The sequence below is a fragment of the Physeter macrocephalus genome, chromosome 2 (genome assembly GCF_002837175.3).
Source record: "Physeter macrocephalus isolate SW-GA chromosome 2, ASM283717v5, whole genome shotgun sequence".
Classification (NCBI taxonomy): domain Eukaryota; kingdom Metazoa; phylum Chordata; class Mammalia; order Artiodactyla; family Physeteridae; genus Physeter; species Physeter macrocephalus.
The window spans coordinates 75,657,864-75,671,591 of record NC_041215.1 but is presented as its reverse complement, the minus strand read 5'-3'; the positions used below and the strand labels follow the sequence as shown (position 1 = coordinate 75,671,591).

Genomic DNA, 13,728 nt, shown 5'->3' with positions numbered 1-13,728 from the left:
ATAAAATGTCATGATGTCTGCCATTTTCTTCTGAAAAGTATGTGTGTGTGTGTGTGTGTGTGTGTGTGTGTGTGTGTGTGTGGGTGGATAAGTATGGGAAAGAAAACAAATATAACAACATGTTAACAATCAGTGAGTATAGGTGAAGGGTATTCAACCCTCCTGTAGATACAAAACTTTTCAAAATGAAAAGCTGGGAAAAGAGGTATTTTTATAATTGTAAAACATCATAACGCAAAAAAAGGAAGTGGGGATATAAGCATACAGTGCCACACATTACTCTAAGATTCAATAAGCATGGGAAGAGCCATTCTTAGAGAAAGGAATATCAGGCACAGCACCGTGGGCCCCAAGTTTTCGGGAGATTTATGGCAGCAGCAACAGAAAGAACAGACAAAAGCAGGTAGATGCTAGCAACTAAAATATAATTAGCCATGATGTATAATCCTCTTAATACACTGATGAATTTGGTTTGTTAGGATTTTGTTAAGGACTTCTACATCTATATTCATAAGGGATACCAGTCTATCATTTTCTTTTCTTGTGATGTCCTTATCTAGCTTTGGTATCAAGGTAATGCTGGCCTCAGAGAATGAGTTAAGAAGTGTTCCCCACCTCTCTTTCTTTTTTTAATATAGAGTAGTTAGTTGGGGTTTTTTAAAATTTATTTATTTTATTCATTTATTTTTGGCTGCGTTGGGTCTTTGTTGCTGCGCGTGGACTTTCTCTAGTTGCAGCGAGCAGGGGCTACTCTTCGTTGCGGTGCGCGGGCTTCTCATTGTGGTGGCTTCTCTTGTTGCAGAGCATGGGCTCTAGGTGCGTGAGCTTCAGCAGTTGTGGCACGCGGGCTCAGTAGTTGTGGCTCTCGGGCTCTAGAGCACAGGCTCAGTAGTTGTGGCGCATGGGCTTAGTTGCTCCGCAGCATGCGGGATCTTCCCGGACCAGGGATTGAACCCATGTCCCCTGCATTGGCAGGCAGTTTCTTAACTACTGCGCCACCAGGGAAGTCCCTCCTCTGCCTCTTTTTTAATTTTTTTTTTTTTTTGGACAAATCTAAGGAAGAATGGCATTAATTCTTTAAATGTTTGGAAGACTCACCACTGAAGCTACCTGGTCCCGGGCTCTTATTTGTTGAGAAGTTTCTGATTACTGATTCAGTCTCTTTACTGGTTTAATGTCTGTTCAAATTTCCTATTCTTCTCGAGTCAGTTTTGGTGGTTTGTGTATTTCTAGGAACTTATCCATTTCATCTAGGACATCAAATTTGTTGACATTAAACTATTCATATGTCTTTTTCATGTCTGTAAAGTCTATAGTAATGTCTCAACTTTCATTTCTGATTTAGTTATTTGTGTGTTCTCTCTTTTTTTCTTGGTCAGTCTAGCGAAAAAAAATTATCAATTTTGATGAAATTTTCAAGATTTTGGCTTTGCTGATTCTTTCTATTGCTTTTCTATTCTCTATTTCATTTATCTAGGCATGGTATTGGCACAAAAACAGACATATGCATCAATGGAACAGAATAGAGAGCCCAGAAATAAGCCCACACACCTAAGGTCAATTAATCTTTAACAAAGGAGGCAAAAATATACAATGGGAAAAGGACAGTCTCTTCAGCAAGTGGTGTTGGGAAAGTTGGACAGCTGCATGTAAATCAATGACGTTAGAACACACCCTCTCACCATACACAAAAATAAACTCAAAATGGCTTAAAGACTTAAACATAAGACATGACACCATAAAACTCCTAGAAGAGATCATAGGCAAAACATTCTCTGACATAAATTGTACCAATGTTTTCTTAGGTCAGTCTTCCAAGGCAACAGAAATAAAACAAAAATAAACAAATGGGACCTAATCAAACTTACAAGCTTTTGCACAGCAAAGGAAACGATAAACAAAATCAAAAGACAACCTACAGAATGGGAGAAAATATTTGCAAACGATGCAACTGACAAGGAATTAAATCTCAAAAATATACAAACATCTCATACAACTCAACAACAACAACAAAAACAAACAACTCAATCAAAAAATGGGCAGAAGACCTAAAGAGACATTTCTCCAAAGAAGACATACAGATGGCCAATAGGCACATGAAAAGATGCTCAACATTGCTAATTATTAGAGAAATGCAAATCAAAACTACAATAAAGTACCACCTCAAACCAGTCAGAATGGCCATCATTAAAAAGTCTACAAATAACAAATGCTGGAGAGGGTGTGGTGAAAAAGGAACCCTCCTACACACTGTTGGTGGGAATGTAAATTGGTGCAACCTCTAAGGAAAACAGTATGGAGGTCCTCAAAAAACCAAAAATAGAATTACCATATAATCCAGCAATTCCACTCCTAGGCATATATCCAGAAAAAACTATAATTCAAAAAGATACATGCAACCCTATGTTCATAGCGGCACTCTACACAATAGCCAAGACATAGATATAAACTAAATGTCCATCGACAGATGAATGGATAAAGAAGATGTGCTACATATGTAAAATGGAATACTACTCAGCCATAGAAAAGAACAAAATAATGTCATTTGCAGCAACATGGATGCAACTAGAGATTATCAAACTAAGTGAAGTCAGTCAGAAAGAGAAAGGCAAATACCATATGACATCACTTATCTGTGGAATCTAAAATATGACACAAACGAATCTATCTATGAAAGAGAAACAGAATCACACACATAGAGAACAGACTGGTGGTTGCCAAGGGGGAGGGGGTTGGGAGAGGGATGGATGGGAGGTTGGGGTTAGCAGATGTAAGCTTTTATATACAGAATGGATAAATGACAAGGTCCTACTGTATAGCACACAGAACTATGCTCAATATCCTATGATAAACTATAATGGAGAAGAATATTTTTTTAAAAAGAATGTATATATATGTATAAATGAATCATTTTGCTGTACAGCAGAAATTAACACAACATTGTAAATCAACTATACTGCAATTAAAAAATATTGATTAAAAAATGTTCAATGAACCAATTTCTTCAAATGGTAAAATGCATTTGGGGGCAGGGAGACAGGTACAGGAAAGATGAAAAGGGAACTTATTAATTAAAAGACTACAAGGGGCCCCTACAACGATAAATTAATTAATTAAACAAAATAAATAAGAAACAATTGGGGAATTTTGAACACTGACTAGATATTTGATGATATTGAGGAACTAAGTTACTTAGGAGTGACTACGGTTATGTTTTTTTTAAAAAAAAATCCTTTCTATTTAACAGAAACAGTGAAATATTTAGAGATGAAATAAAGTGATATCTGGAATCTGCTTCAAAATAATTCTAGGGAGAGGGAATAAATAAATAAAAATTAGCCACAAGTTGATCACTGTTAGAGACTGATGGGGACATGGAGGTTCATTTTACTAGTCTCTTTACATCAGTAGTACATGGTTAAAAGTTTCCATATTCAAATGTAAAAAGATAAAAGAAAAAGGGAAGAGATAAATCAAAATAAATAATGAATTCAAAAGTAAGGAAAAAGTAAAGAGGGGTAAAAGGTGAGAGGATGTTAGTGGGTGGGTGAGACTCAGAAGGAAAGGAAAGAAACAGCCAGAGATTTCCCTGGCTATAATTCCCAGTTAAAATCACCCTTGAGGTTTAATGCTTTTAATGGTAGCTTCTTATTCTTTTTCTCCTATCTTGAAATGATAAAAGAGCTGTGGTATAGTGGAATTATCTAATATCAATAAATTTAGATAGTGTACAAAATTGTTATAAGGGGATTAAATGAAGTAACAAGTGAAAGCAACTTTAAAAATATAAAATAATGAACAAGTAACAGTCTAAACCAATAACATAAGCTTCATTAGGGCAGGGATATTGTTTTGTTTTATTATAACAGTGGTGCTCAATAAATATATGTGAAATGAATGAATGAATAAAACATTAAGTTGATGATTATACAGTATTTGGTGAAGAAGTTATAGAAAGTCAAGTGGCAATAATCTAATAAACTGATTTCCTTACAATAGTAGAAAAGATAAGTAGCTGCAAAATTAGTCAGTACTCCCACACATTTCCTTTTTAGTAGGCATTTCTGGTCTTGACAGCTCTACTCCAATGTCCTATTCAGTGAGGGTTTCCCAGATCAATTTCATGTTTAAACAAGGAGAGTAATAAGACGAGAAACTAATCTACCAGGCACCATATTCGATCCTTTTGCCTATATTACATTACTTAACCAACACAACAATCCTCTGAAGTCAGTATTATCTCTCTATTTAAAAGAAAGCAACAAACTCGGCCAGATTATGTCAAGCAATACCTGTATTTGAATTCAGAGGAATGTCTTATATCTAACTATTTCCACTTTACTAATTCAGAGAGTAAACACCCTAGAAAAAAATGCTCTGGAGAAATATGTAAGTCTTTTATTTCTCTTTGCTCCACACATACTCCTGTGGAAAAAGGATTACATCCATTAGGACTGGAGTGTCATAGTTATCACTACCTCAAAATACTTCAATATCGCACAGGATAGAGAGCATTCAGACAAATCCTTCAAATTTTTTTTTAATTGTTCTAACTATAGATTGGCAAACATATCAATCTGCAGGCTGTTTCAAGAACAAATGCTTCTAAGCTCAAGATATAAGGGCAAAGCTACCTGAATATGCCTTATATCATTAAAATATTTAAATTGACAATATTTATGAGCTTAAAATGCTTCTAGATTTTAGATCAATTAAATTGTCAAGAAAGCTGAACTCAGTTTTTGGCCACCTAGCATTGGTTATATTCCATCACACTTTAAAGAAAAAGATTGTGTAACATATTCTCTTAAAGGCTTCTTCCAACACTCATGTCCAGGAAAGTGAGATAAAACCAGATTAAGAATCTCTGCTAAACAGATCTAAATAGATCCTTGCTATAGATCTATAATTATTATCTAAACAAAAATATAGCTTTTAGTTAACAGAGATATTTATTAATCTACTGTAAATACTTCATCTCTAAAATGGTCCCACTAAAAAATTACTTTGATTTTACCTGAGGATGCTTGTAACAGTACAACCAATCCTGTAGGTCTGTCTTCAGAGGAGGGGCCACTCTGTCCACAAATAACACAATCATATACTGCCTCAGAAACTTGTGGTTCTGCTGTGGTGATCTCCATAGGAATATCACTTTCTGGAGAATCTGAGGGGAAAAAGTTGCAGCTCTTAATTCCTGAAAAGAAAAATCTCTCTTCGATGAAATCAGGGGGAAAAAAAAAAAAAAATCAAGCTAAAATAATTTTGAACTTCAATATCAACAAATGTATATAGTAATAAAACTATGGGAAAATTATCTTGCTAAAATACTCAGAAAAAGACAAAAAATGCAAAGAATTGATATAATGAAAGACTTTAAATAATATGTGGTTAAATACACTTCTGATGTTGTATCATTCACACATAAAATTAATCTTAAAACACAGACTCAAAGATATTTGTACCCCAAAAAATTTTTTTCATACTATAATTTAAGGAAATAAGGGGGAGATCATTTGTTTTAATTTTCTTTGAGGCACCTCAGAGGGGAAATTTATAATAACATGGCAGCTCTTGGAAAGAAATGGCAATATTTATTAGGAGATAAAAGAGGAACAAACTATTTCTCCTTTCTTTTAATTGTAGTGATTATATCTTAGCGATAATAATTATCAATATATATTTATTTATGTAGGGAAAAGATTTATATATGACTATATATATTAATAAAGGAGAACTATTATAGAAAATAACAGTAATCTTTTGGTGATATGTCATTAACAGCAAGAAATAAAATATTGAGTCAATAATCTTTCCAGATAAAAATTCTTAAATTCATGAAGATCAGTGATATCCACAGTGGCAAAGAAATGAGTAGAAGTAGAGGGGACTAGGAAGATCAGGGAAGCAGCAATGATTTATGACATGTTTAAAAGATGGAAGCATAGCTAAATAACTATGTTTAAAAATGACAGAAATCGAAAAAGGAAGATGTCAAGTTAGGATATGTTTTAATAAGAATTCATGCAGATAAACATATATCTGATATTTATTAAGACTGAGAGGAAAAGGGGAAGAAACCTAAAACAGAACTTTGGATAATGCTCAAAATTAATGGAAATTTAAAAAGAAGCCGGGCTTCCCTGGTGGCGCAGTGGTTGAGAATCTGCCTGCCAATGCAGGGGACACAGGTTCCAGCCCTAGTCTGGGAAGATCCCACACGCCGCGGAGCAACAAAGCCCGTGAGCCACAACTACTGAGCCTGCCCGTCTGGAGCCTGTGCTCCGCAACAAGAGAGGCCGCGATATTGAGAGGCCCGCGCACCGCGATGAAGAGTGGCCCCCACTCGCCGCAACTAGAGAAAGCCCTCGCACAGCAACGAAGACCCAACACAGCCATACATACCTACATACATACATAAATAAATGACCTATGACCAAATGTAATTACTGTTTCTCACCTAGATAAAGACATGAAAAAATATCAATTAAGAGCACCCTATTCTGAAGAAGTCAGGCTCAAAAGAATGCATATTAGATATAAATGGCTACATAAAGAACAAAAACGGGCAAAACTAATGTATAGGATTAGAAGTAAGGATACTGGCTACTCTTGGAAGAGACAATGACAGAGAACATGAAGAGGGATTGTGGGATGCTGGTAATGTTCTGTTTCTCAATCTGGAGGCTGGTTACACAGTGATATTCAGTTTTTTAAAACTCTAAGAGCTCTATACTCGTGACACATGCACACTTATATGTTTAATAGCTCTATACTCATGATAAATGAGCATTTCTATGTATATGCTATATTTCAATAAAAAGGTTTTTTAAAGCCCAATTAAATGAACAGCATAACTGGGTATATTCTGTAATAAGTATTAAAATAAAGATATTTAATTCTGCCAACTACATGTACACATCAACATCTGCACGTATTTTCCACACCAAATAAAATCTAAAAGGATGTGTCCTACAAATTGACACAATGAAGAGATTACAATGATTTTCTCTAGGTAAACTAAATGGAGGCAGATGCAAAACTGAGAGAGTAACAGTCAAAGATGATAAATGTATGTGCTACCAGAGGCCATTCTAATAATGAAAACATTCTTGCTACTAATAACCCTTTCAATTCTTAAATTCTACTTTGACTTCCAAAACAATTAAAATTTTAAATGTGTTTCGGTGTAAAATTGACACTTTCCCTTTTAAAACAAAAGTGCCTGTTTTAAATTACTATAATTAATATTATTACAATAAAGGCAAAAAAAATTAATAAAGCGATAGTTACCTCATCTGTTTGGTTTAACATGAACAGATAAGAATCTATCTGAATTAAGCAGGTGATTCTTCTGAATGTTATTTCAATTCGCCAAGTTCTACTTACAATCACTCTGTTAGAATGACTGCAAAACGGCCCCAATTCTCCACTCCTCCCTGTATCTAAGATCTTTGCAAGGTAACTCTGCAACTTCTCCCAAGAGGTAGAATTTATTCCCCAATCTTTGTATATGGGCTGCCTTGATTTGCTTTAGACAAAGAGAATGTGGCAGAAATAACATGCCTTTCCAAGACTAGGCCTAAAGTGGTCTTGTATATTCTCTCTCAATAGCTCTCCCTTAAAATCTCTCCCCCAATATCTCTCTCCCTCTCCCTCTCGACCATACCACTTACATGAGAGTAAGTCTGGGGTAGTCTGCTGGAGAAGGAACGAGCCCACCTGGAACACAGCCAAGTTGTCCCACCAGCTCAGGCCAGTCCCAACTAACCAACTATCAGATCATTCTTGGCACATGTTTTGTTTTTGTGTTTATGGAGTTTTGTGGATGAATAGAGAAAAGAATGGGAAAATGATGTAGGAATGATACATTTAGTGCCCTCAGAATCATGGGAAATATATTTTTGTTTGAAAACATTATGCCTCCCTGAGGAATAGTCAACTGCCATACACAAGTACCACAGGGCAAAGTGTGGTCTGCAGCCCAGTGGTAGGCACAGAGAATTTTCTTTATTGCATAAATTGATGCTTGGTTTTAAGAACACACAATATACTTTAATTTTTAACTACAACTGAGTATTTGCTAGTAACCTACCAGGTGAGTTACTATTTATAAACTAAGCACACTAATAGAGTTTACTGTTTTCTACTAAGAAGCCTGTGACAACTGCCACTATTGCAAAACTCCTGCTGTGCAATATCATTAATTCTGGTAAAGATGTACAGTGCTGTCCTGAACGGATCGTCATTTTTATTACTAACATACTTGCTTTCCTCCTCTTTTTTTTATTTGGTACAGAGAGGAACTTCTCATTCCCTTTTTAAAAATAATACCATTTTAAAATAATTTTAGATTTGCAGAAAAGTTTTGAAGCTACTACAGAGTTCTCACATGCCTCATACCCAGTTTCCCCTTAAATCTTATATTAGCATGATATGACTGTCACAGTGAACTAATATTGATATGTTATTGAGCAATTTTTATTGATATAATATTGATAGATTAAAGTCCATATTTTCTTCAGATTTTGTTAGTTTCTACCTAGTGTCATTCTTCTTTTCCAGGATCCCATCCAGGATACCGTATTACATTTAGTTGTCATGTCTCCTTAGACTACTCTTAGCTGTGACAGTTTCTCAGACTTCCCTTGTTTTTGATGACCTTGACAGTTTTGAGGAATACTGGTCAGGTATTTTGTATAATATTCCTCAATTGTAATTTGTCTGATTTTTTTCAAGATTAGTCTGAGGTTATGGTTTTGAGGGAGGAGGACCACTGAGGTAAAGTACTATTCTCATCAACATCCTATCAAGGGTACATAATATCAGCATGATTTATTACTGTTGATATTGACCTTGATCATCTGATTTAGGCAGTATTTGCCAACTTTCTCTCCTGTAAAGTTACTTTTTACCCTTTTCCACACTGTACTTTTGAGAAGGAAGTCGCTAAGCACAGCCCACACTTAAACAGTACAGAGTTAGGGACTTCCCTGGTGGTCCAGTGGGTAAGACTCCATGCTCCCAATGCAAGGGGCCTGGGTTCGATCCCTGGTCAGGGAACTAGATCCCGCATGCATGTGGCAACTAAGAGTCCAGTGCCACAACTAAGAAGTCCGCATGCCACAATTAAGAGCTGGCATGCTGCAGTGAAGGTCTTGCGTGCCACAACTAAGACCCAGAGCAGCCTAAATAAATAAATAAAATTTTTTTTAAAAAAAAGAGTAGGGAGTTATATCCACCTCCTTGAGGGTGAAAATCTACATAAATTATTTGGAATTCTTCAGCATAGGAAATTTGTCTGTTCTCCCTCATTCATTCATTTATTCAACCCTTTACTTACATAAGTATGAACTCATAGGTATTCGTTTTATACTTAGGGTTATAATCCAATACTACTTTATTTTCTTGTTCAAATTGGTCCAACTTGACCTTTGGAAGTATTTTCAGTCGGCTTCTGAGTCCCTCTGACATACTGCCCCACCTCCCACCCACCAATGTGTGTGTCTGTGTGTGTGTGTGTGTGTGTGTGTGTGTATGTGTGTTTAGTACTTCCTAACTTCCTAGAGCTATGAGATGCTCCAGGCTCATCTTGCATATTCCCTGCCCCAGTTCTAGAAGTAACCATTTCTCCAAGGAGATCTGCTTCCTTTTTATTTTAATTTTTCATATATTTTTGGAGAACTGTATTAGAAACCAAGATCTGGGGCACTGGGTGTTCTTGTTTCTACTGGAGTATCTTTACTTCTAGGCCCTCTCCACTGACACAGCAAGGAAAACTATGTCTGCATACTAACTTGTGTATATGCACATACCCATAAATATTTATACATATGTAATTTCACCTGTATCTATATTAACCTAAATGTGAATTCATACTGATGTCTCCAACTCTAATCCATTAAAACATGGACAGTCCAGCTTCTTCCCTTGCTTAGCTGTAACCTCCCACTCCAACAGTGAGATATCAAGTTCCAATCATCTGCCATCTATTTACAGGCACACCTCAGAGATATTGTGGGTTCGGGTCCAGACCATGACAATACAGCAACTATGGCAATAAAGTGAGTCACATGAATTTTTTTGTTTCCCGGTGCATATAAAAGTTATATTTACACTATATTGTAGCCTATGAAGTGTACAATAGCATTATGTCTTAAAAAAACAATGTACACACCTTAATTTAAAAATACTTTATTGCTAAAAAATGCTAACCATCATATAAGCCTTCAGCAAGTTTAATCTTTTTGCTGGCGGTGGGCCTTGTCTCAGGGCTGACAGCTGCTGACTGAGCAGGGTGGTGGCTGCTACAGGCTGGGGTGGCTGTGGCAGTTTCTTAAAATAAGACACCAGTGAAGTCTGTCATATTGATTGACTTGTCCTTTCATGAATGATTTCTCTGGAGCACGCAATACTCTTTGATAGTATTTTACCCAGAGTAGAAGTTCTTTCATAATTGGAGTCAATCCTCTCAAACCCTGCCACTGCTTTATCAACTAAGTGTATGTAATATTCTAAATCCTTTGTTGCCATTTCAACAATCTTCACAGCATCTTCACCAGGAGTAGATTCCACATCAAGAAAGCACCTTCTTTGCTCATTCGTAAGAAGCAACTCCTCATCTGTTAAAGTTTTATCGTGAGATTGCAGCAATTCAGTCACATCCTCAGACTCCACTTCTAATTCTACTTCTCTTGCTATTTCCACCACATTGTAGTTACTTCCTCCACTGTAGTCTTGAACCCCTCAAAGTCATCCATGAGGGCTGGAATGAACCTATTCCAAACTCCTACGTATGTTGATATTTGACCTCTTGCCATGAATCATGAATGCTCTAAATGGCATCTGAATCCTTTACAGAAGTTTTCAATTTACTTTGCCCAGCTCCATCAGAGGAATCACTATCTATGGCACCTATAGCCTTGTGAAATGTATTTCTTGGGACTTCCCTGGCTGCACAGCAGTTAAGACTCCGTGCTCCCAATGCAGGGGGCCCGGGTTCGATCCCTGATCAGGGAACTAGATCCCACACGCGTGCCACAATTAAGGAGCACACATGCCTCAACTAAAGAAGCTGGCGAGCCGCAACTAAGGAGCCTGCCACTGCAACTAAGACCCGGCACAACCAAATAAACAAATAAAATATATACATATTTTTAAAAGACACTGCTTTAAAAAGAAAAAAAGAAACGTTATTTCTTAAATAATAAGACTTGAAAGTCGAAATTACTCCTTGATCCATGGGCTGCAGAATGGATACTGCAGGCTTGAAAAACAACATAATCTCATTCATCTTCACCAGAGCTCCTGGGTGACGAGGTGCATTGTCAGTGAGCAGTAATATTTTGCAAGGAATCTTTTTTTTGTAAGCAGTAGGTCTCAACAATGGACTTAAAGTAGTCAGTAAGCCATGTTGTCAACAGATGTGCTGTCATTCAGACTTTGTTGTTCCATCTATAGATTAGATTTAGAATGACTCTTAAGGGCCCGAGGATTTTTGGAATGGTAAATGAGCATCGGCTTCAACTTAAAGTCACCAGCTGCATTAGCCTCTAACAAAAGAGTCAGCTTGTCCTTTGAAGCTAGGAAGCTAGGCATTGACTTCTCTCTAGCTATGAAAATCCTGGATGGCCTCTTCTTCCAATATGAGACTATTTCACCTACATTGAAACTCTGTTGTTTAGTGTAGCCACCTTCATTAATCATTTCAGCTAGATCCTCTGATTAATTTGTTGCAGCTTCTACATCAGCACTTGCTGCTTCGCCCTGCACTTTTGTGTTAGAGATGGCTTCTTTCCTTAAACCTCATGAACCAATCTCCGCTCGTTTCAAACTTTTCTTCTGCAGCTTCCTCACCTCTCTCAGCCTTCACAAAATTGAAAAGACTTAAGGCCTTGCTCTGGCTCAGGCTTTGGCTTAAGGGAATGTTGTGGCTGGTTTGATCTTATATCCAGACCACTGAAACTTTCTCCATATCAGCAATAAAGCTGTTTTGCTTTCTTATCATTCGTGTGTTCACTGCAGTAGCAATTTTAATTTCCTTCATGAACTTTTCCTTTGCAGTCACAACCTGGCTAACTGTTTGGCACAAGAGGCTTATCTCGGCTTTCGACATGCCTTCCTCACTAAGCTTAATCATTTCTAGCTTTTGATTATAAATGAGAGATGTGCAGTTCATCCCTTCACTTGAACACTTAAGAGTCCACTGTAGGATTATTAATCGGCCTAATTTCAATATTGTTGTGCCTCAGGGAATAGGGAGGCTCAAGGAAAGGAAGAGAGACAGGGGAATAGCTAGTCAGTGGAGCAGTCAGAACACACAAAACATTTACTGATTCAGATCACCATCTTATATGGGTGAATTCGTGGCACCCCAAAACAATTACAATAGTAACATCAAAGATCACTGATCACAGATCACCATAACAAATATTATAAGAGTGAAAAAGTTTGAAATATTGTGAGAATTACCAAAATGTGACACAGAGACACGGGGTGAGCAAATGCTGTTGGAAAAATGGCACCAATAGACTTGCTCAATGCAGGGTTGCCACAAACCTTCAATATGTAAAAAACACAGTATCTACAAAGTACAATAAAGCAAAGCACAATAAAATGAGGTAATTGAGCACGTAAGTGCACAATTTCAGTATACATGTACAGTGGTTTCAGAACAGTTAACCCATTTGCCATGGCGGAAACTATCAACTACAGTACAATGCTTATGTGCAGTTCCTTTTGCCTTCAGTCTTAAGCAATTCCGCTCATTTCCAAGTTAAGCACCTTTTCTCCCATCCCCTTCAGTGAAGTTGTTTCATACATTTGTAATATACAGTTAGATTCTCTTGATACATTCTGTATTCCACCCTGAGACCTCCAACCTCCTAAATGACTTTTTAATTTGCATACTTAAAATTCACTCTGTTACAAAGTTCTGTGGGTTTTGACAAAAGCACAGTGTTATGTACCTAACTTTACAGTATCATACAGAATAATTTCACTGCTCTAAAAAATCCCCTATGCTTCATCTATTTAGCCCATTACCACTCCCAAACCCTGGCAACCACTGATTTGTTTACTGGCTCTATAGTCTTGCCTTTTCCAAAATGTCATGTAACTGGAAGCATACAGTATGTAGCCTTTTCAGACAGGCTTCTTTCAGTAAGCATAGGCATTTACGATTCACCTACAGCTTTGCACAGCTTGATACCGCATTCCCTTTTATTGTTGAACAGTATTCTATAGTATGGATGTACCAGAGTTTGTTTATCCCTTCATCTATTGAAGGACATCTTCACTATTTCCAGTTTTGAGCAATTAAGAATAAAGCTGCTATAAACATTCATATGCAGATTTCTGTGTAGACGTAAGTTTTTATACCAGCTGGGTAAATACCTCAGAATATGATGGCTGGATCATATGGTAAAACTAAGTTTAGCTTTATAGGAAAATGTTTAATTCCTAAATGAAAAAATTTCAGGAGAAAGAACTTTTTGTATCTTTAATTGACAATACATGGAAAAAAACCTGAGTTAATGTCAGATTTACATCACTGTAACTGGTTCTTTCAAATTATTAGTTAATAGTATTAAACTATATAAACACTTATCTCCATCTAGTGGCTACCAAAGAGTAGATATATAAAGTGAAATACCAATTTCAGAAACTTATGTTGACTGTTTACCACAGCACTGTTAGTTATAGCAAAATAAAAAACAAACTGAAAAC

General features: G+C 36.6%; 1 protein-coding gene across 8 annotated transcripts in view; it reads right to left on the bottom strand.

Annotated features, from left to right (window-relative positions):
• UBR3 (ubiquitin protein ligase E3 component n-recognin 3) overlaps positions 1 to 13,728 on the bottom strand; it is a 229,007-nt gene that overhangs the window by 70,948 nt on the left and 144,331 nt on the right. For all 8 annotated transcript variants that reach the window (XM_055088455.1, XM_055088442.1, XM_055088451.1 and 5 more), the window contains one exon: positions 5,018 to 5,167. In XM_055088455.1, coding sequence (XP_054944430.1) covers positions 5,018 to 5,167 — 150 coding nt within the window. The remainder of the gene's footprint in view (positions 1 to 5,017; positions 5,168 to 13,728) is intronic.